Source organism: Theropithecus gelada, chromosome 4 (genome assembly GCF_003255815.1).
Source record: "Theropithecus gelada isolate Dixy chromosome 4, Tgel_1.0, whole genome shotgun sequence".
In the NCBI taxonomy this organism is placed as follows: Eukaryota; Metazoa; Chordata; class Mammalia; order Primates; family Cercopithecidae; genus Theropithecus; species Theropithecus gelada.
In genome coordinates this window covers 43,947,255-43,968,943 of record NC_037671.1, presented here as the reverse complement: position 1 = coordinate 43,968,943, position 21,689 = coordinate 43,947,255, and the positions used below count along the sequence as shown (strand labels likewise).

The 21,689-nt window shown below is 57.2% G+C and overlaps 1 protein-coding gene across 4 annotated transcripts; it reads right to left on the bottom strand.

Annotated features, from left to right (window-relative positions):
- Window positions 1-2,962: 2,962 nt before the first annotated feature.
- Window positions 2,963-20,507, bottom strand: MDFI (MyoD family inhibitor). 4 transcript variants are annotated; one of them, XM_025382979.1, is made up of 6 exons: window positions 20,115-20,352; window positions 19,016-19,251; window positions 18,568-18,654; window positions 10,797-10,979; window positions 7,566-7,790; window positions 2,963-3,908 (listed from the first exon to the last, which is right to left on the bottom strand). In XM_025382979.1, exons 3-6 carry the CDS (start codon window positions 18,641-18,643, stop codon window positions 3,652-3,654), a joined length of 741 nt encoding a protein of 246 aa, XP_025238764.1. In that variant the 5' UTR covers window positions 18,644-18,654; window positions 19,016-19,251; window positions 20,115-20,352; the 3' UTR covers window positions 2,963-3,651. The 4 variants fall into 4 exon arrangements, with proteins under 4 accessions (XP_025238764.1, XP_025238762.1, XP_025238763.1 ...); XM_025382977.1 differs by lacking the exons at window positions 19,016-19,251; window positions 20,115-20,352 and adding an exon at window positions 20,456-20,507; XM_025382978.1 differs by lacking the exons at window positions 19,016-19,251; window positions 20,115-20,352 and adding an exon at window positions 18,740-18,951.
- Window positions 20,508-21,689: the final 1,182 nt, after the last annotated feature.

Genomic DNA, 21,689 nt, shown 5'->3' with positions numbered 1-21,689 from the left:
GCGGAGCTTGCAGTGAGTGGAGATTGCATCACTGCACTCCAGCCTGGGCGACAGAGCGAGACTCCGTCTCAAAAAAAAAAAAAAAAAAAAATCCAAATACAGGGAGAAGCTGATGGAGACTACGAAGGCCGAGGGGTCCGGCTGATTGCCCTCCCCTCACAAACCAGCCCCTAGCTCAGCTGCTTGCTCTGCCGTGGGGCCACCTCTCTTAGGTTTGGCACACAAGGTCACTGAGTGGTCATGGACAGTACTGGACACAGATGGCTTAGCTTGGCCTCACCACCTCTCTCCCACAAGCAGGGGGTGCTCACCTTGGTTTAGACAACCCAGGGGGCAGGGGTGGCCTCTTAAGACGTCTCCCGGACAAAAGTGGCCCGATCTGTTGCTCCAAAGATGAAAGAAGACTGGAGAGAGGCAGGTGTTCCCTGGATGCTGTGGCCACCATTACGGCTGCAGTCTCCCCGCTCTTCCGTCATACACACAGGGAACTAAGGCCTGGGGAGGAAAGGGCCTCTTCCCGGGGGGCCTACAGCACAGCCAGGCCTAGAACTGTCTCCTGGCTCAGCCCAGCCATTGGAAAGCAGAGCCTGGGAGCCTGTAGTGGACCACGAGGAGAAGGAAGGGCCCGGAGCCAGGGCTTGCCATTTACTGCCTGGCAGGGATAAGGGCCACCTGGGCAAAGACAGGGAGGTGAGGAAGGCAGGGCAGGCGTGGGACGAAGCGGGAATGGACAGGCATGAGTCTCCGCAGCCCAGCCTCAGGCGGGCCAGGGGTGGCGGCGGCTGCAGGCTGTGAAATGTGTGAGTGTGTGTCTATGTGTGTGCAGATGTGGTGTGAGTGTGTGTGTGGTGTGGGTGGTGGAATGTATGAGCCTGCGGAATGTATGTGAGTATGTGACTGTATGGAGTCTGTGTGATTGTGTGTGTGTGTACATGTAAGTGTGAAGTGGTGTGTGTTTGGAGTGTGTGTGTGTGTGTTGTGGAGCTGGCTAAATCCTTCCCCAGTCCTGCCCCCACCCAGCTTAGCCTCTAGGGTTTCAGCCACTGTCCTAAAGAAAACAGCCTGAAGCCTGCAGCAGGAAATCGCTGTTTGGATTGCAGAGGCGCCTCTTCCTGCCACAGCCCTGCGGAGCGGGTAGGACCAGGAGCAGGCCTTCCTGCCCACCTGGACCAGATATCGAGCTGGTCAGGAGCCCCTTCACCCCCTGATCTGGCCTCCCTAACACCCCTCAGACCCCAGCCTTGAGGACTGAATGGGAAACTCTCCCACCGTTGTCTCTCCAGGGCAGTGGGAGAAGTGGATGCCCCCCAGGCTGAGTGAGCCGAGGCTGTACACCCTCACAGAGGACAGCTGGGCAGTCCTGCCAATGGTAGGCCCAGCAATCCCATATTCACGAACATTCTGCCGATGCAGCTCATTCATGCAAAAGGGTATGCCTCGCTCAGCCTGGTTTGTAACAAAGCGCTTGGGAGCGGACTAAGCAGAGCTGGGTGCCTGGACTGTGGCGCATCCATCCGGGGCAGCTCAGCCAGCTCTCTGTGTGCTGGGAAGGAAGCTCCCCAAGATACGGCCAGGTGGGAAACACAGGGTACAGGACAGTGTGTACAGGATCCTCACATTTTTGTAAAAAAAGAAAACTCATACATGTAAATACTTGTGTGTGCACAGATTAGACTTTCAAACCTTCTGTACCTTGGGCAGGCAATAACTAAAAAAAAAATGTTAAAATACACACAAATAGATACACGAGTGCTGCGGGGGGGGGCCTTGGGGCCCCTCTCCCGGCTTGATTGTGAGACCTCAGGCAGATCCCTTCCTCTCTGTGTCCTGAGCTTCTTGTGTGCTCTCAGAGGTCAGAAACCCTTGAAGATGGTGAAATGGGGCGTGTGTGAGTGGGGATGGAGTAGGCGGGGGGGCAGCTAGTTCTCTCGTTGCCTCTTAGAACCTCCTCCTCCTGCTGCAATGAAACCCACTCCCAAGGCCATGGGCTGCTCCCTCCTGTGACATTCCTTAAGAGAGTTTGGATTTCATCTGGCCCTTTTCCCAGTCTCCCCTCCTTCCTTCCAGAATCCCTTGGAGCCACTCCAAGCCTTCATGCCTGGAAGCAGTGCCCACCAATACCCCTGGGGCCCCCGTCTCAAGGCCTTCATCAGCTGAATGTTCTCCAAGTTGCCCTAATTGTCTCAGAGCCTCTCATGCCCCTTGGACCTCTCCTGGCCTCCTCCAGGTCCAGGATGTGTGTCGGGGGTGCTGGTCCAGCTGGCCCCCTACATCGGGGTCCAGCTGTCCCCAGTGAGGCCCTGAGGTCCTCATAGCTGCCATCGCTTCTCAGGCCCCTCCCTCTGCACACCAAGGCCGCCCCACAGATGGCTGTAGGGGCCCCTGCAGTCCTGACAAGGCTTCCTTCTTTCTCAGACCCCTGGCAATAGGGGGATGCCTGAGGATGGGTGTGTGACCCCCACTGGGCCTCCAGTGAAGCCCAAGGGCAAGCTTGGGCTGCCCCAGGCCTAGAGTAGCTCCCTCCCAGGCACCCCTCTGGCACTGACATGGGCGTCACCTACACCTTGGAGCGTCACCTACACCTTGGAGGGACTTCATGGGGAAGAGCTGGAGAAGCTGGAGTCAGCAGGAGATTAATTAATCAAAACCCGAACACATCTGCTGTTAATTAATTCCATGCCGGGGTTAACTCTTCCCTCTCTGGGCTTCCCCTCCCTTTGGTGGGAAGAGGGAAATAACGGTGGGAGGCGGTACCCCCTTAACCTTCTTCCCTTAGTGGGAAACATGAAGAAGGGAGGGGAACGTGAAGGGCAGGGCAGTTTCTGGGGTAAGAAAAGCAGAAGAGGCAGGGCCCCCAGAGGGCAGGGCAGCCTTGTCCATGTGGGTGCTTTTTAGGGGTGGTAGGGTGCGTTTGCTTTTGAGAGTCAGGGTCCATGGCAATTAGTCATGAGTCCTGAGGAAATCTGAGATGGACAAATATCTTTATTTACAGCAACAAATAGAACAGACCCTCCCTCCCTTCCCTCCCTTTCCCCTTCCAGTCTTTTTCCATACTGTTCCCCTCCCGCCCCACCCCAGGCTCTCGCCTAGCCCTGCCCTCTGGGGTCACTGCGTGGGTTAGGCCCCCACAAAAGCCCAGGAAAGGAGACTGGAGAGGGCTGGCCGAAGGTGGGTGGGGCGTCTCTTTTCACATTTTGCTGTCCTCTAAGCCCCAGGGTGGAGGAGAGAGGCGGTGGAGGAGAGAGGCGGGCACCAGGAGCAGGGAGAGGTAGAGAGCCTCAGCCCCACTGGCCCGCCCTCCCCAAAGTAACTTTCACAGTGTTCCGCAGCCCTGGTTGCCCTCTGCGGCCCCCACCCCAGCCCTGGCCCTAGGTTGTCCTGTCAGGTCCTTGGTAATGTATGTCCCTGGTAACCCAGTACAGAGTTCAGGCTTCTCTACCATGGGCCCACCACCCACGGCTGAGGAGGTGGCCTCTCCAAGTGTCCCCCTCACCATTTTCAAGGCTGGGGTTCTGAGAGGACATGGATAAGTGGGAGAGGACCAGGGAGAGGGGGCTTCTCAAGCCTTGTGTGACAGTCCCGGGCCTGGCCCCAGAGGGACCCTGCTGGAATCTGCAGGGGTGCCTGGCTGGCCCAGCCCCCGACAGAGGCTCACGAGGAGAAGCAGAGCCCACAGCACTCCATGCAGATCTCCAGGCAGTCCGCGGACTCGCAGCAGGCATCCAGGATGCCACAGTCCAGGTCGCAGGGCAGGTCGCAGTCAGCACACTCACCGGAGCCGCAGCAGCAGCAGCAGAGGCACGAGTCCTCTGAGCTGCAGGAGCCGCAGGTGGCGCAGTCCAGGACGATGTTGCACAGCGTCAGGAACTCGCAGAACAGGCAGGACAGGATGCAGTGGACACAGCAGTCTGCGGGGTGGGCGGTGGAGACGGGGAGGGGTGAGAGAGGGGAGGGGTGGGCGTGTGTTGAAATAGCCGGGGGTGTGGGGGCCCAGCAGCAGCGGCAGCAGCAGCGGCAGGGACGCTGAGTGCTCACTGTGCCCCTGCCCAAGCCAAGCACTCGGCATCCATGAAGCTCACGTATCTGTCCCCACAGCTCCATTTTCTAGGTGATGACCCCGAGCTCGGCACAGACAGTTAAGCACGTCAGAGCAGGGGTCCAGCCCAGGCAGTCTGGATCATCCTCGCTCTTAGCCACCCTCTGTTTATTTATTTAACCAACATATGGAGTGATTCATGTTCTAGGCACTGTTCTGAGTGCTGTGCATGAATTAGATTCATTTAGGCCTCCAACGACTTTATGAGGCAGGGGCTAGTACTAGCCCCATTCTACAGATGAAGAGACTGAGGTTAAGAGAAGTCGGCTGGGCCCAGTGGCTCACGCCTGTAATCCCAGCACTTTGGGAGGCCGAGGTGGGCGGATCACCTGAGGTTAGGAGTTCGAGAACAGCCTGGCCAACATGGCAAAATCCCATTTCTATTAAAAATACAAAAAATTAGCTGGGCGTGGTGGCATGCGCCTATAATCCCAGCTACTTGGGAGGCTGAGGCAGGAGAATTGCTTGAACCCAGGAGGTGGAGGCTGCAGTGAGCCGAGATCACACCATTGCACTCTAGCCTGGGCAACAAGAGCTAGACTCTGTCTCAAAAAAAAAAAAAAAAAGAGAGAGAGAGAGAGAGAGATAGAAATTAAGTCTACACCCAAAATCCTACCACCTGGTTCATCTCTCACCTGGACACCTTCAACAGCCTGCTCACTGGTGTCCCCACTCCCTGGTTTTGACCACCGCCCCCCGGCATCTCCGCTCCACACCGCAGCCAGCCAGAGGGATCCTTTAGAAATATCTGCTGGATCCTGGCCCTCCTCTGCTCAGACCCCTCCCATGGTTCACATGTCACTTGTGATAAAAGCTGAAGTCTTTGAGGTGGCCTCTGAGGCCCCCTGTGGTCTGATCCCTGTGCCCTCTTAGTTCTCTTCTCCCACTCTTCTCCTCCGGATCGGTCTGCTGTGGCCATGCCAGCCTCCTGGCTGCTCCCTGGCCATGCAGGCACTGATTCCTCTGCCTGGAACAACCTTGCCACAGGCACATGCTCGGCTGACTCCCTCATCTCCTTCTTTGCCCAAATGCCACCTCTCATCGAGGCCTTCCACCACCCGCTTCAGTGCTGCCACCGGCTGGCTCTGCCTCACACTCCCTGCCCGCCCTACCTGACTGTCTTCTTCATCCCCCCAGAGGACGTCGCCTCCCACTGTGCTACACGGTTCCCTCATATTCACTGTCAGCTCCTCCTACCGGATATATAAACTCCAGCAGGGCAGGTATCTTTGTCCATTTTGTTCACTGAAAGATTACAAGTCCCTAGAACAGCACCTGGCACATAGAGGTGCTCAGTGAATAGAAATGCATGAAGCTGCGCTGGGCACCAGCTGGGAGGTGGTGGAGCTAGGGCTTGAATCCAGGCTGCTGGCCCTAGAGCCCATGTCCTGCAGCCCTCCGTGTGCTGGGGCCAGGCCCTGGGGCACAGCGTGCAACTCTCCTGGCCGGGGGCCCTCTGGGAGGCTCACTATGCTGTGGAGGGTCTCATCCTGTTCTCCCGCATGCCTGTGTGGAGGGACCAGGGTCTTCTGATCTCTCTCCAAACTGGATAGGGTCGTTATCTTCAAATGTAAATCTAACGAGGTTACCACCTTGTGTAAACCCTTCAGTGGCTCCCTACTGCTTTCCAGATAGTCTAGGTTCACTGCCTGGTTGGTAAGGATCTCCCAGGACCCCTGCCTGCCAAGAGTTTCACCTTTGGCAGTTCACCCTCCAGCCACACTGGCCATTTCTCAGCTCTGTGCTCTCCTGGCTGGAGCCTCCTTCTGGTCTTTTAAGGCATGCTCAGACATCGCCTCCAAGCCTTCCCAGGATTCCCTCCCCAGATTTCTGGGCTGGTGTGAGTGGTCTCCCTGTGTTTGCATAATCTTCCGTGTGAGTTTATCACTGCACTTAACACATCGTATGGCGATTATCTATCTACGTCTCTATGAGAGCTTTATGAGGTCATGAACCGGGTATCCGGCACGTAGCAGGTGCCTAGGACATTTCATTTGATTTTTTCTTTGAGATGAAGTTTTGCTCTTGTTGCCCAGGCTGGAGTGCAATGGTGCGATCTTGGCTCACTGCAACCTCTACCTCCCAAGTAGCTGGAATTACAGGCGCCCACCACCATGCCTGGCTATTTTTCTCTTTTTTTTTTTTTTGTATTTTTAGTAGAGAAAGGGTTTCACCATGTTGGCAAGGCTGGTCTCAAACTCCTGACCTCAGGTGATCCACCGCCTCGGCCTCCCAAAGTGCTGGGATTACAGGCGTGAGCCACCGCGCCCAGCCAGGACATTGTAAATGAATAAATGGCTCCTTCATAAATAAGACTGTTGGGACCGGACTCAGTGGCTCACGCCAGTAATCCCAGCACTTTGGGAGGCCGAGGCGGGTGGATCACCTGAGGTCAGGAGTTCGATAGCAAGCTGGCCAGTATGGTGAAACCCCGTCTCTACTAAAATACAAAAATTAGCCGCATGGTGGGACATGCCTGTAGTCCTGGCTACTCAGGAGGCTGAGACAGAAGAATCACTTGAACCCGAGAGGAGGAGGTTGCAATGAGCCGAGATCGCGCCACTGCACACTGCACTCCAGCCTGGACGACAGAGTGAGACTCTGTCTCAAAAAAAAAAAAAAGACTATTGGGCAGAATCTGTGGAGTTGGAAGGTTTCTGAGCATGTTACGTGCAAATGTGTTTTGCAGATGCCCAGGCCAGGGTCCCTTCACACGAACAGGAATCACAGGAACATTCTGAGGTAAAGGTCAGGCCATCACTGAGCTCAGGCAGCTGTTAGCCACACTCAGTTGATGGCTGGTGAGGAGGGACTGGCTGCCCCCGTGGCCCTGCAGAGGATCTTTGTGTTGCAGACGCATCAGCTGGCTGGGTGTCTGGATCCTCTGACCTCCCACTGCACCTTGCAGCCCTGCCCCGGCACCGTTTTATTCTGCTACATGTTCTTTTTTCCTCCCTAAACAGAAAATTTCTGTTTCCAGAAAGAGTGGCTTAAGATGGATCAACCCAGGTGGCTCCGTTCCTTGTCACAGTAACTCTGGGAAAGCAGGGATGGGGAGGGGTTTGGGGGGTGGTGGGGAGGTGGCTTTGAGAAGGCAGGTACACCTTTACCCAACAGGTGTACTCTGCAAGGTTCTAAGATTTGATCATGCGTCAGCTTCCATGCCCGGCTATTTTTTTTGTATTTTTAGTAGAGAAAGGGTTTCACCATGTTGGCAAGGCTGGTCTCAAACTCCTGACCTCAGGTGATCCACCTGCCTCGGCCTCCCAAAGTGCTGGGATTACAGGCTTAATTACAGGGCTTGTTAAGCTCCACCAGAGATTCCAATCCAGTAGGCATGGAAGGAGGCTGAGATCCTGCATTTCTGAGCAGGAGCCTGGTGAAGGTGCTCCTGTGCGCCCGTGCGTCCTGCTTCGAGGAACCTGGCTTTGGAGGCCTCTCCCAGGGAGAGATGGGATGGGGTGCTTACCTTCCTGGGCCTGGAGGGGGATCTGGGAGGCGGTGGATTTGGTGCTGCTCTTACTCTTCTTGCTGCCCTGGCTGGCGAGAGATGTGTGTGTCTGCAACTTCCGGTGGGCCTTGGGGCCACCCAGGGCACCATTCCCTGCCCGTCTGGTGCTGCCCACCTCTGAGGGGTGGCCAGAGCCATTCGGCAGTAGTGGGGTACAGCCCAAGGGGTTCCCCTGAGGCTGGCCTGGAGAGATGAAGAGAAAGGGTGATGGGAAAAGGGTGGGGGTCATTCAGCCCCCAGAGCTATGCTTGAATCCTGCCTGCTTCATTCTTACATACACCCAAAGCACCCAGCCAGACCTGTATCCTGCAGATGGGGAAACTGAGGCCCAGAGAGAAGAAATGACTAGTCCAGAGCCACGCCATGAAATTGAGTTGGGCCTAGCTCCTGACTCTCAGTTCAGTGCTCAGTCCAGAAATAACAGACGTATAAGGGCAGAGGCTCAGAGCCCTGGACCCCTCCTTTGTTCCTCACACAAAGTCCATTCTCCTGCTCTTGCCATCCTGGAGTTTTGGCAGAGGGGTGGCAGTGGCGGTGCTGGGGAAGAGGGGTGGTTTGGCTGGGGTCGGGAGCACAGCAGTGAAGCAGTTAATCTTCACCTCGGTCTCTGCCAAGCCCCCAGCTGTTACTGCCCTTGGCGCACTGGGTGATTTATTGGAAACATCTGTTTGGAGACGAACGCCTGGCTCTGGAATCCAGGGGCTCCTCACTGTAGCCCCTCTACCTCCTGCTCCTTCCTCCTGGTGCCTCCACTTAAGCCTCTGTCCTCTGCACCCCCAACCCCATCCTGCCTCTATGGTCAGCTGGCAGAGAGTCTGGGGAGGGGCCCTTGAGGTCTGGGAGAGGAGGGAGGGAAGAAGGCAAGAGGAAGGGCAGTGAGGAGACCCCTGAAGCCAGGACCCCTGGGTCCCCACTGCAGGCTGACGGACCAAACTTCAGCTTTATCAATGGCATGCAAGCAAGGTGACCCTGGAGACCCCCCAAACCCCGAGTTCCTTCCTGCTCCTCGCTCAGGGATGTCCAGTTCTGGGTGAGAACCAGCTGGCTCAGTTCTGTTCTCAAGAGATGAGGGGAGGTGTGCATGGTGCGGGGAGTGAGGAGGGACTGAGGAGGGGTCACTGAGAGCTCTGGGGCCCCTCAGCTGTGCAGGGGTCCTGACTCCTGGGTAGGACCCTGTGGCCCCAAGGACCCTCTGTAAAGGTGGGGCACTTCAGTCCCTCAGAAGCCGGGGTCTGGATCCCCATCTCCCTCAGGCCTGGTCTGTGTGTGTGTGAATTGTGTAGGAGGGAGATGTCTTAGGGGCCCTGGAGCCCAAGCAGAGGGGAAGGTGGCTTCGGTGCCTCCCTTGGCTGAAGAGGCCGGGTCTTCCAGCGATGGCAGCAGTCACGACATTGCATGCTGCGTGCTTCCTGCACGCCAGTCCTTCTAAGTACTTGCTGCTCACGGATCCCCTCAGTATCGTTAGCCTTTTACTGATGAGGAAACTGAGTCCCGGACAGGTAGAAGAACAGTAAGTTGCCCAAGGTCACACAGCTAGCAAGTGTCAGAGATGGGATGAGCTTAGAGATTAGGAGCTGGGGCTCAGAGGGCAGAGGCCTGCAAAGGGGCAGAGGCTGGGAGACAAGCGACTGAGGAATAAGCTGCTGCTATCACACCAATCACTACCCTCATAACTGGTGGCGTGCATGTTTCAGGTAGGTATTATGTACCAGGCCCAGTGCTAGAAGCTTCAGGTGGAGTAGCTTCTTTAGGCATCACAATAGATCTACTACTGGCCCCATTTCACAGATGAGAAAACAGAGGCCCAGAGAGGGGAAAACTTGCCAGAGGTCCTATAGCTGGGAAGTGGAGCAGGGAGGGCATGAAGATTGGGAGAAAGGAGCTGAGGACAAGGTGGGGGGTCAGGGGGAGGGTGGAGGGCAGGGTCTGGAGAGGCTCCATGCTGGGAGCCTCCAGCAAGAGGTGTGGCTGGTGCCTGCATCTGGGTAAACAGGGTTAAGGCTATGGGAAGTGGCCAGGCCTGAATCATCTGGCCCCTACCTCTTGGCGCCACACTGGGTGACTGGGCTGAGCCCTCGGCCAGCTTCGGTGCCCCTTGCCCTTCTGCCTAAACATGGGCACAGTGACCAGAGGGCGGGAGTGTGTGGTGAGCTGAGGGATCTGGGAGATGTGGACAGACACAGAGCTTGCCTGTGGCCATGGCCGTGGGGGCTGAGTCACAGAGCAAACACTCAGGGCTCACAGACACAGGAGCATCTGTCCCATTCCCACCAGGCCCCTCCAGGCCACGGCGCTGACCTCTTTCTCTCAATTCTGCTGGTGGGTGTGCTGGAGGAGACCGAGGGCCGTGCACTAGCGGGATTAGTAACCCTGACTTCCAGGGAGTCCGGTTTAGCCCCAGATGCCCTGGCTGGAGGAGGCTCCCAGCTCAGCCATGCCAGCTGGGCATGCAGGCAGGCACTGCAAAGAGTGCTGGGCCAGGAGACCTGAGTTTCCCAGCTTGGGACCAGGGTGGGCAGCTCTCTGTGCCTGTTTCCTCATCTGTAAAATGGACTTGGCAGTAGCCAACCTGCTGCCTCACTACAGGCTGATTAGGAGGGCAAGCGAGCCCACTCAGGGAAACAAAGTTGGAAAGTAAAAATGTGTCTATGGATGTGGGCAAATCTTTGTTAATTATAAAATGATCCCAGCTGTTGCTTCTCCTGTTCTTGAGGGTGAAGGTGGAAAATTCTCGCCCTCCCAGAACCTCCTCGGAGAACTCGAGCCAGGCCTGGGAATGGAGCTGAATTTTGTTCCTTCGCCCCAGAGCAACTGGGGGCTTCTTCCTTTTACCCTTGATTCCCAGAAGGATGGAGCTGCATCAGGCTCTGGCTGCCCGCCTGACCTCAGCCCCGCGGATCTCTTCCTGAGGCCGGGGGTGCCTCTCTCCAGGCAGCCGCATGCTCTCCGTCCTGAGCCATTTTGCCTGGAGCCTGCCCACACTCCCTGCTTCTGAGTCACTTTGCAATGGAGCTCTTCCCCTTGACAGAAAGCACAGTGACAGTGCCCTTCCCCTTTCTGCTGCCCGTGCTACAACCCTCAAGGTTCTGGCCAACTGGGTGCACCCACTTTTGCCAACCAATTTGGGTTGAGTTCCCTAGTGCAACCCCTACATGTTGCCATCCAACGTCCTGGCCCCCTAGGACTCACATGTCACAGCTTCTGTGGGGACATCGAGGTCAGTGCTGTCCAGGGCCTGGGGGATGCCAGGGCCATTGCCTTGGGGCATGGGGGTTGCCGCCTCCTCCAGGGAGCCCTCCTGTGGCGCTGCCTCCGCAGGGTGAGTGGATCCTGTTACTACCTCCAGCCCAGGAAGGAGGGATAGGGTCTGGGCTAGGAAAAAAGCAGATGACTGAGGTTCATTTTCCTGAGGCCTTCCTGTTTGCCCAGCCGTGGGCCCCGCCCCACAGCCCAGCATGCCCACTGAACCCTCATTCTTTGTCTGCTTGCACCAGTTACCCAGCCCTTACTCTATCTGACAACAGCACCAGGCTCCAAAATAGAAAGCTCCCAAACCACAATCTGGGAGTGAGCAAGGCTGTGCATGCATTTGAGTGTGTGCACGTGTGCATGTGGTGTCGGGAGGGGCAGAGATGGCAGAGTATAAAGAGAAGTAGGGAGAGGAGGCAGAAACACAACACAGGGGAGAACAGACGGATGGTCAGAGATGGCGAGATAGGGACAGGCATTGAGAGTGACAGGGAGAGTAAAGGGACAGTGAGAGGTAGAGGTAAAGGGAGATAGAGCATCGGACTGCAAGAGATTGGGCACGGAAGAGAGATCCATAGCGACCCAATGACAGACAGCCTGGGACGGGAGCGAGATGCAGCAATAGCGCGAAAGTCAGTAATGGAGAGAAAGATAGAGACGGAGCAGGGGCAGAGGTGACGGAGAAGGTAGCACTGTGTGATACAGAGCGTGGAGGGAGATAGGGGAGAAACTGGGTCAGAGAGGATGATGGCAGAGGAGTCAGAGGAACCTGGGGGTGAGGAGCAGGGAGGGGCTGCAGTCAGGAGGGGGACAAGGAGCCGGCCAGAGCACTGGGGAAGAGGTGAACCGCAGCCACATGTAATTATAGTGGCTCTGTGCAGGGGCGGCAGGAGGCAGAAATGGAGCAATCTTCAAACCCACAGCTCCCCAGCCTGCAGGACTAGGGCCCCTAGGCTCAGGGGAAAAAAGGGATGGGGGATGGGAGGTGAGGGAGGGAGGAAGAAAGGGGTCCGAGCTTCCACATACTCAGCCAGGGGTCGGGGCAGGCCCAGGCTGTGGCAATGTAAGGGTGTAGGGTACAGCCTGGGCCTCTCATCAGACCTCAGCCTATGCAGTTAGTTGGAAGGACAGGGGTCTCAAGAGGGTGGCCTTCCACCTGCCCCCTCCCCACATATCATGTTGGGAGAAGGAGCAAGGAGACACAGAAACAAGAGACTCAGAGATGCAGAGGCCCAAAGAGCACCGGGAGAGGCAGGGTGACACAGAGGGGGACACAGGGAGAGGCAAAGTGACACAGAGGGGGACACAGGGAGGGGCAGGGTGACACAGAGGGGAACATAGGGAGAGGCAGGGTGACACAGAGGAAGACACAGGGAGATGGGGAGATGATGAGAAACAGCAGGGAAGCCCAGAGAGTACACACCCCACAGAGAGACCCAGAAAGAGACACATGCAGAGACAGAGACACAGAAACACAGGGTAGTCTTGGGAATTGAAATGGAATCAATCACAGAGAACAGTGAGGGGCTGACACAGACAGGGAGAGAGCGGGGCAGGGGGTGGGGGGGACAGAGAGGCAAAGAGAGGGAGATGAGAGATGAAAGAAGAGAGGAGGGAGGTAATTAGAGGGATCAGTGGAGGCTTGGGCATGCAGGCTTGGGGGATGGGAGTTGGAAGCATGTTGAGAGGAAGATCCTGTGGCCCAGCTGCCTCCCTGGGCCCAGAGCACAGCCCTCTGTGGCCATGACCCTCAGACACCCCTTGGGAATCCTTGTTCCAAGGGGTCTGGTCCCCCACAGCCAGGGGAATGGATGCCCCAGAGGCCCCACGTGGGAAGCACAGAGAGCGACAGGCCCAGCAGGCATGCTCTCACCTGCCTGGGGAAAAACCACAGGCCTTGCCTGGAGACAGGAGCTGGGGCTCCTGGGAGTTGTGCAGGGCAGGAGAGTTATTGGCTGGGAACCTTTCCCGGGGCCCATGGCTCCAGGGAGGCAGGGGTGGGTTCCTTCCAGCTCCATCTGCTCTTTGGGCCTGTTGAGAGCTCCCCACACAGCTGGGTTAATTATTGAGAAATCAAATGGGTTTTGGGCGATCAGAGGATTTGGACAAGGGGGAGCAGGCAAGCGAAGATGCTGGTGCTAGATGGTGCCTCTCCTAGTCCTGAGCCTGGTCTACACCAGCTCAGATATGGCTCTTGAGGGCTAAGACCAAGTTGCCATGAAAAGGGAGGCTCAGAGTCCTAATTTCCAGGAAACCAGGGGCCTGCCTAGCTCCGGACCCTAGCCCCCAGAGGCATCTTGCCATGGCCCTGGGCCTTGAACTGGGGAACCTGACTCTCCCACAGGGTGTAATGAGACAGAAAGACCTGAGTGAGGAGCGGAAAATCCAAGCCCTGCATTCACCAGTCACCAGACTGGCAAGTTATCAGAGTTGGGTTACTTTGTGTGGAAAGGGTGGTCCAATGCCGGGCGCGGTGGCTCACGCCTGTAATCCCAGCACTTTGGGAGGCCGAGGTGGGCGGATCACGAGGTCAGGAGATCGAGACCATCCTGGCTAACACGGTGAAACCCCATCTCTACTAAAAATACAAAAAAATTAGCTGGGCGTAGTGGCGAGCGCCTGTAGTCCCAGCTACTCAGGAGGCGGAGGCAAGAGAATGGCGTGAACCCGGGAGGCGGAGCTTGAAGTAAGCCGAGATCGCGCCACTGCACTCCAGCCTGGGCGACAGAGCAAGACTCCGTCTCAAAAAAAGAAAAGGAGAAAAAAAGGAAAGGGTGGTCCTAATGCTCCTGCCACAGGGTTTCAAGGAGGAAAGAAAATGCTCATTGGGGGTTGTTCTCGAACCTTTCACTCACAGCCCTACTACTCTTCCCCCCGTCCCTCCTTCCCTTCCTCTCTTCTTTCCTTCCTCCCTCCTTTCTCTTTCTTTTTTTTTTTTTTAATAAGTAGTTCGGCTTCTGACCTACCTACCTCCCTCCCTCCCTCCCTCCTTCCTTCCTTCCTTCCTTCCTTCCTTCCTTCCTTCCTTCCTTCCTTCCTTCCTGTGCTGTGTGGTTTAACATTTATTAAGTACCTGTGAAGCACCCAGCAATATGACAAGCACTGGGTATACCCGAGTGAGAAAGACCAGCTCACTGCCTTGGAGTTCTCGGTCAGGGGAGGGGTGGGCTGGTGGCTCTTACATACACAGAGGTGCAAGAGTTACAGTGGGGCATCTGGAAGAATGCTGGAAGCACAGAAGACGGGCACCTAGCCCAGACGGGTGAGTGTGGCTAGCAGGCTTCCTGGGGCAGGCAATACTCACACTGAGTCTTGACCAATCAGCAGCACAGAGGGGGAGTTTTGAGAAGAGCAGCAGGAATCAAGACCCCCGAGTGAGCCGCTACAGTGTGAGCAAGGAAGCCACATGCTCCAGGGTGGTGTTGAGGCTGGGAAGCCTAGAATGATAGCTGGGGCATGACAGGCCTTCCGGTCACTTCCCAGGCTTCCTGCTGAGGTCACTAGGGCTCACAGAGGTGACACTGTGACTCCTATGGTAGAGAGAGCCTGGACTTCTGCTCCCTGCCCTGCTCCCCCTCCTCCCCACAGTGTTAGAGAGGGAGGAAGGTGAGGAAGAGGGTTTAAGGAGCCTGGAGTTCACATCTCCACCCGCCTTACCCAAAGCATCTCTGCTCTCTGGGCAGCCTCGCCTGACAGTCACCTACAGGGCTGATGACCTTGGATCTGGTGGGAACAGGAAATTATAGAGTGCAGACTGAGGCCTGAGGAGGGCCATTCTGCAGGAAGCCTACCAGGCATCAGACCATGGAGGAAAAATGAGGAAGGAAAGAAAACCAAGTCCAATGATCCTGACCTGGAGACACACAGAGGGACAGAGAAACTCCGGAGCCAGGAGGGGCTGCAGCGGGGACCCAGCAAACCAGCACTGAGGGCAGAAGAGGGAGCTGTGCCAAGTATCCAGAGACAGGGAAGCAGAAAGAAAAGGAAGAAGCAGCTGCAGGAAGACCTGGTCTGCAGAGGAGACACTGCCCGGGTGGCCCAGACCCCTAGGTGTGGACTGAGAAGCAGCTCCTGCTTGGAACAGATGGAGCAGAGGGGCAGAGAGCCCAGTTTTCCATTCTGTAACCAAGAGACACCGCTGTCCAGCCACACACAGGGGAGAAACTTCTGGAGGGTGGAAGTGTGGGGTGGGCAGGAGGCAAGGGGGTGGCCGGCAAAGGCGAAGGAGGCCCCCTGTGTGGATGTGCAATTCATGTTCTGCAGAAGGTGCCTGCCAAGGGAGTGAGTGGATGGGGCTGAAGTCCTTGCCCTCCTAGTAGGTGCCATCTGCTCACCCAACTGCACACCTGTTCCATCTGACCAAGGGGGCACCTTTTTCTAATCTGCACTGGGTGCCACACATGCTGGTGGCATCTCCGAGCAGAAGCCCACAGCCCTGTACCCCTCCTCTCAAGGGTGGCTATCTACAACGGGGAGATAGGGAAAGGCAACAGCCCCTTTGCTTCAATACGCTCCCATTCCTGACACGGGAGAAGATTCTGGTAAATGCCTGGAGTTCTGGAAAGACAGCCGGCCCCAGAAGGGAGTGGGAGTCATGTTTAAATGCATGAGCCCAAGAGGAAAGGCTGAGACTCACACCCTCAGCGAGGACTCTGTGGGCTCTCTCTGCCTGCTGTCCACCAAGTTGAGGGGTGGTCCTGGACAAACAGGGAGTGGGGAGAACCTCTTTCAGGTGGGATGGGTTCAAGCCTAGACAGTGCCCATGGGAGTGCCAGCCAAAACATCCCTGGCTGGTGTGGAGAGAGGCCTGTTCCAGAGCTCCACTGCCTGGTGCCTTAAGTTTAGCTCTCGTCACTGTCTTTGTGGACCGTGGATCTGGGCTTCCCTCTTGGAACTCTGATCATCTCTGGAGAGGGAAGGCCAGAACCTCATATGGTCAGAGAGTGGTGGCTGGAACCCCATACTTCAATCTTTCTTTGACTTGGCATTCAAAGCCTCAGTCTGGACCTTCAATCTATCAATGTACCACGATCCTGTGTTCCAGGCAGACTGGCCTCTCCATGGTGTGGATCATTGCTGGATCTTCTGACCAGTCCACCCATGCTTATATTGTTCCTGTTGACCAGAAGGTCCTATCCCTCCCGCTCTCCAAACCCAACTCATCCTGGACCAAGCTCGAACTTCACCTCTTCCTCTAGACAGCTTTCTCTGACCCAGTTGCTGAGAACTTAGTTCCAGTGTCCCCTCTTGTTAATTATAATTTGTTAGTGAAGTCCTGGCTTCCCAACCAGACTGCAGCCCTCCCAACTCACTCCCTTGGAGTGGTGTCCATACTCATCTCTGCATTCCCAGGGGGCACTTGGTAAATGCCTACTGGGGAGTACTTTCTGGAGTTTGGAATGCCCCTGTCAGGGGAAGGAGAAAGAAAGGGCTGAAGACTAGGGGTGGCATCTGGACCTGACCCCCAAGAAAGTCAGAGAGGGTGGACTCCTTTGATACACACATGGTGAATGTGAATCCAGTGGTCACAGTCCCAGGCCACCAAGCTGAGAACTAAAGAGGGCCTGAGCTGGCCAGTTAGGCTGGGACAAGTTGGTTTTATTTTAGGTCTGAAGGCTCCAAATCCCCAGGAAATTCAATTTAGAACCATGAACAGGAATGTGGCGCCCCAGTGCTGGGCAAAAATGTGCCTGTGGGCTACTGAGCCAGGCTCCCGGGGCTCTCAGGGGTGGATGGGGAGGAGGCCACTAGGAGAGCCAAGGGTGTGGGGGCTTGGCCACCTGCCCCTACCAGATCTGCCCTGCGTCCCCTTGTGCCCTGTCTGCACCTGGGGCGGCTGAGGGAGGGGACTGACTTGCTCCCTGGCTGTCCTGCCAGCAGGGCCCCTGTGGCAGCGCCGTGGCCTTGCTGTTCTGTCAGCATTCAGGGAGTAAAGCGTGGGGGATTCTGGTCTCACATTCAGGCGTCTGTGGGGTTTTGGCTGGGTCTCCTGCGGTTTGGGCTTCCTGGGCAGCAGGCTCGTTCTCCCAAGGCGGTGGCAGAGCAAAGCCTTGAGTTATGAAAGCCGCATTGTCTGGCCCAGCCCAGGCTGGGGAGGGGGTCTGCTGGGGCACTGGGGGGCCTCAAGTTACAGCCCAGGGCTTAACCCTCCCAGTTGCCCACCCTGGCCCCGGTTCTGTGCAGTTAGCCCTCTCCTCTTGCGCTGGCGTTGAAATGGCTTCAACAAGGAAGGGGATCTTGGAAGGAGGTAGTGGAGGGAGAGCAGAGAAAATGGATAAGGGGAGGGAGAAAGCTGGAGAGAGTAAGAGGACGGGAGAGCAGGAGGCTGAGGAAGGGAGGAGGCAGGAGGGAGGCCCAGTGGGACAGGGAAGGTTCCCAGACACAGAGAAGGACCCTTCCAAGTGCCCTGCCCCCAGCTGTCCCTCTGGGCTGAAGGAGTCCAGTTCTTGGAGGCCCTCATCCCTCAGAAGGCCCCACTGCAGGGGCCCCACAGAGACTGCAGGGAATCTGAGGCTTGGCCAAGATGGGCTGCAGACACATTGGCCTCATCTATGTGCTGGCTGTTGGCCAGACATCTTCCACTTGTCCTCACTCTGGTTTAGAGGACCCCCCACCTCCACAACTAGGCGTCCATACCAAGTAGGTGGGGAGCGGAGAAGGGCCTCCTCCAACAGGCAGGCAGGACGGCTGCGAGAGCGCATGTGGAGGCTGAAGCCAGAGAAGGGAAGGAGCTTGTCCAAGGCAAGGCAGGGAGTTGGTGTCAGAGGTTCAGGAGTAGACCTTCATTATTCAGAGTCAAAGACGGGAAAGGGGGAATGGGGCTGGCGGGGAGGAAGGCAACGACTTAGACAGTGGAGATTCCAATTATGAAAGCCGGGTCCACACTCCTGCACGCGGTTCCCCTGGCCCTGAACACATCCCAGAGGTTCCTGACTTCTCCCTGACCCGGACTTCCATTTGGGAGCTTCGGCTTAGGCACCTGGCCAGTGAGGAGAAGGGACTGAGAACCAGGGCCGGGGATGCCCCTATCCCAAACCTCTTCAGGGAGTCACAAACCGTCCTTGGCTTGACAGGCTCCCCCAGGAATCGTGGGTAGGTTACAGACCGCGCCAGGCGTGGGACGGGGCATTTCACTCGAGCTGTAGACACTGGGTTGGGGTGCGTGTGTGTGCACAGGGCAGGGGTAGCGGGTCTGGCCGGCACGAGAGGGAAGGAAGGCGAGGGAGAAGGGATGGCAAGAAAGAGGGGAGGGGCCGGTCCTGCAGCCGCTCGCGGCAGACAAAAGTTTTCGGGAAGCACTGGGCTCTGGTTGAGCTGGGGGAAGGGAAGTAGAGAAAGATTCAGACAACGCCCCCTCCCCCACACCAGGCCCCCACAAATATTTACACATTGGGCAGAAACGGTTGAGACACAAATCCCAGACGGACAGACAGACACCGCGGAGTGTGTGTGTGTGTGTCTGGTGTCGGGAGTTGCGGGGATTTGGAGCCAACTTGGCACAGCCGCAGCCTCTGTTCAGGGCCCTGCCTCCCTCGCCCAGCCCCCTACTCTCCTTGGACCAAGTCCTCCAACCCAGACTTTTAGTCCCTACCCCCACCAAGCTCCCCGGAGTCGTCTCCCCGCGTCTGGGGACGAAGGGGAGAACTAATAACTGGTCCCTTCAACCGCCCACCCGCCCCTGTCCAGCTTCGCTCGCCACTCCTCGTCCTACCTGGGCCCGGGGCTGCGCTGGGGGCTCCATGGGGCGCGTCGCAGCCAGAGGAGCGCTGGCCGCTCACCTGGTACATCGGCCCCGGACCTGCGGAAAACAGGGCTCAGCGGGCGGGGCCAGGGGCGGGCAGGGGGCGATTCCCCGCAGATGCGCGCCTCCCAAGTCCACTCACTCGTGCGAGCCTCGCTACGCTCTCTTCCAGTCGGATCCCCGCGCGGGGCCCGCCATGTGCGCCTGCTCCGGGCGCCACCGCCCAGGTCCCGCTCGCTCCCGGGTGCTCGCTTGGCGCCCCCTCCCCGTTCACTCTCTGCTTTCTCCCATTTCGGCGCCAGCTCACGCCGTTCGCCCCTTCCTTCTTCCTTCTCTCCCTCCAGCCCCTCTCGCTCCTCCCCTACTGCCTCTCCCCTCCCCTCTTCCCTGGCCCACCCTCTCCCCGCCCCCTCCTCGCCTTCCCAGTCGCCCCTCTGCGGGTCCCCTCCCCCGCGCAGGGCTTGGCCCAGCCCGGAGCCGGACACGTCTGTCCGCGGGGCGCCCGAGGCCCGAGCCCCTACAGGAAGCAGGCTGGGCGCGCTTCCTCCGCGCTCTCGGAGCGGGGCCTCAGTCTCCCCAAATCCCTGCCCTCTGAGGCCCGGAGCCCCGCGGACTGCACGTTTTCCTTTGCCTGTCCAAAGTCTGTAAAAGTCACTGGAAAATCAGGAGAGAGAAACCTCAACCACTTGGTGCAACTGTCTGAATAACTGCGGCCTCCAAATCTCTTTGCCCCAAAGATGGGCGCGATCAAGTTCCTCAGTCACCTTTTGCCCACCCCCTCAGTCTCCGCCCGGGGTCCTAAGCCAGGGACCAGGATCTGGGCTCCCAGGCCACCCGCCCACGCCGCCAGAGTTGTCTGTCCGGGAAATCCGGTTAGTGACCAACCAGCCTCCCCTGTGCCGCAGCAGCCCAGAGCATCCCGGACCCTCCTGCCCCTACCAGCTGTGCGTGGGAATGTGTGTCAGAAAACCGACTTTGGGGGCAAAGAGAGGTCCTCCGAATTCAGTCCTTCTTTGGGATCCAGACTAGAATCCGACGGCTTCTAAGATGTGGGTTCGGGGAGAAAGGGGAGGGAGGGAGCCTCTCCCGGTGGGGCCAGCCGGGCGGCGCGTATGGATGGTGAGCCCTGGTGGTAGGAAGGAGCCGCTGCCAGGCAATCCGAGAGGGTTCAGGGACCCTCAGCGCGACCCCGGAACCTGGTGCCCGAGACTGGGGAAGACCTTGGAGCCTGCGGCTCTCCAGGTGGGGCTGGGCGGACCCGTGGGATGATGCTCAGGTGGGGCAGCGCCCTGGGGTGACAGCGTCTCGGCCACACTTGTCTAGGGCCGCCTAGGGGCCGCGTCTGGGCTCCCCGCCACGAGGGCCAGTGAGCACACTGGAAGGCAGCGGCGGCACCAGGCCACCTTTTCTAGTGCCGCGTCCAGCCGGGTCTAGAAGTGGGGAGCTGGGACGTAGGAGGCCGGGCGTCCCAGCTCCGCATTTCTGGGACTCTCCCAGCCCCCATAGTCGCTACTTACGGCTATCGCAGGTCCTCGGGGCGCCGTCGGGGCCAGGACCAGGATGGCCCCTACGGCGCCGGCAGCGCTTTCAGCACCGGCGGCCACGTCCTAGCGATGGGCTGGGGTGGTTGTGGCCCGGAGGAAGGTGGGGCGGGACGGGAAGAGAGAGTTCCGCCCCCCAGGCCGAGCTGCTAGCTGCGGGGGCCTGTCTTAGTGCCCCGGGAGCCGGCCGGGATCCGGCTGCTGTACGGGAGCTCTGAAAAGCTGAGCCAACTCCCCCTTCCTGGCACGGGCTGAGTCACCCAGACGCGACGCGCCCGCGCCTGGGCCTGCCGGCTGCTGCATTCTTACCTGCTTACCTGGGCGCGCACGCTGGGCCTCACCCATCTCCAAAGGCAATCCTCACCGCCTCTCTCCCTTTCCTCCCGCGTGTAGGGCCCCCTCCCAAACCCCAGACCTCAGTGCTGCACCCCTCCCCCTGCTTTCTCAGTCTCGATCCAGGGCCCTTAAACTCTGCAACAGCTCAGTCCTGGAGCCTTACGGTTCCAAGTCGCCTGCTTGATCTCAAAAGCCCTCTGAATCTGGCCCAGTACTAATGTCTATTTTGTTGGAAATGTAAATTATGCTTTAAATTTAATCCCACATGCTGGTTATACAGGTGTGCTCATTTTCTAAGGATGCAGCAAGCTGAACATTTATAATGCAGGCACTTGTTTGTATGACTATTATACTCGAATAAAAAGTTTTTAAAATCAACACATTAAAATCAACATTCCAGTTCAGAGCATGATAGGGTATGATGGCCAGGCCGGAGGCCTGGCATGGGAGCTCAGATGCCAGACCCACTATCTACTACTATACTTCTTTGGGGAAATCCCTTTGCCTCTCAGCCTCTGGAGGGATGAGCACTGGGGCCCAGGACCAGGACTGGGGTGAGGTAAGTGAGACACTCACCTGGTGTGCAAGATTTTGGGGATGCCAAGATAAATAACTTTTTTTTTTTTTTTTTGGAGGCAGGATTTTGCTCTGTCGGCCAGGCTGGAGTGCAGTGGTGAGATCTGAGCTCATTACAATCTCCACTTCCGAGGTTAAAGCAGCTGGGACTACAGGTGCTTGCCACCACACCTGGCTAATTTTTTTAGTTTTAGTAGAGATGGGGTTTTACCATTTGGCCAGGCTGGTCTGGAACTCCTGACCTCAAGTGATCTGCCTGCCTTGGCCTCTCAAAGTGCTGAGATTACAGGCATGAGCCACCGTGCCCAGCCCGATAAGGAATATTTTAAGGCAATATTTTAATATACCAAATGGGCAAACTACAGGTCTTTGGGCCAGCTGCCTTGTTTTGTAAATAAAGTTTTATTGGAAACAGGACCAGGATTAAGGTAATTAATCATGCAAATTCAGGGTCAGATCCTGTCTTTATCTAAAATATTGTCATTTTGTTCATCATAGACTTTTTGGCATTAATTTGGATTTGTATACGTATTACAGGAAAATATTGTTTTATCTTAATAGCTGAATTTTTGATGCCCCCTTAAGTTTTGCACCTGAGCCAAGTGCCTCATTCACTCCAGGTTTCACATGCCTCACCTT

Coding starts and splice junctions, on each gene's coding strand:
- MDFI (XM_025382977.1), bottom strand. CDS start 20,483: ATGGGTGAGGCCCAGCGTGCGCGCCCAG. Junction 7,791..10,796: donor CCCCACAGAAGCTGTGACAT/GTGAGTCCTAGG, acceptor TCATCTCTCCAG/GCCAGCCTCAGGGGAACCCC. Junction 3,909..7,565: donor CCCCCTCCAGGCCCAGGAAG/GTAAGCACCCCA, acceptor CCCACCCCGCAG/ACTGCTGTGTCCACTGCATC.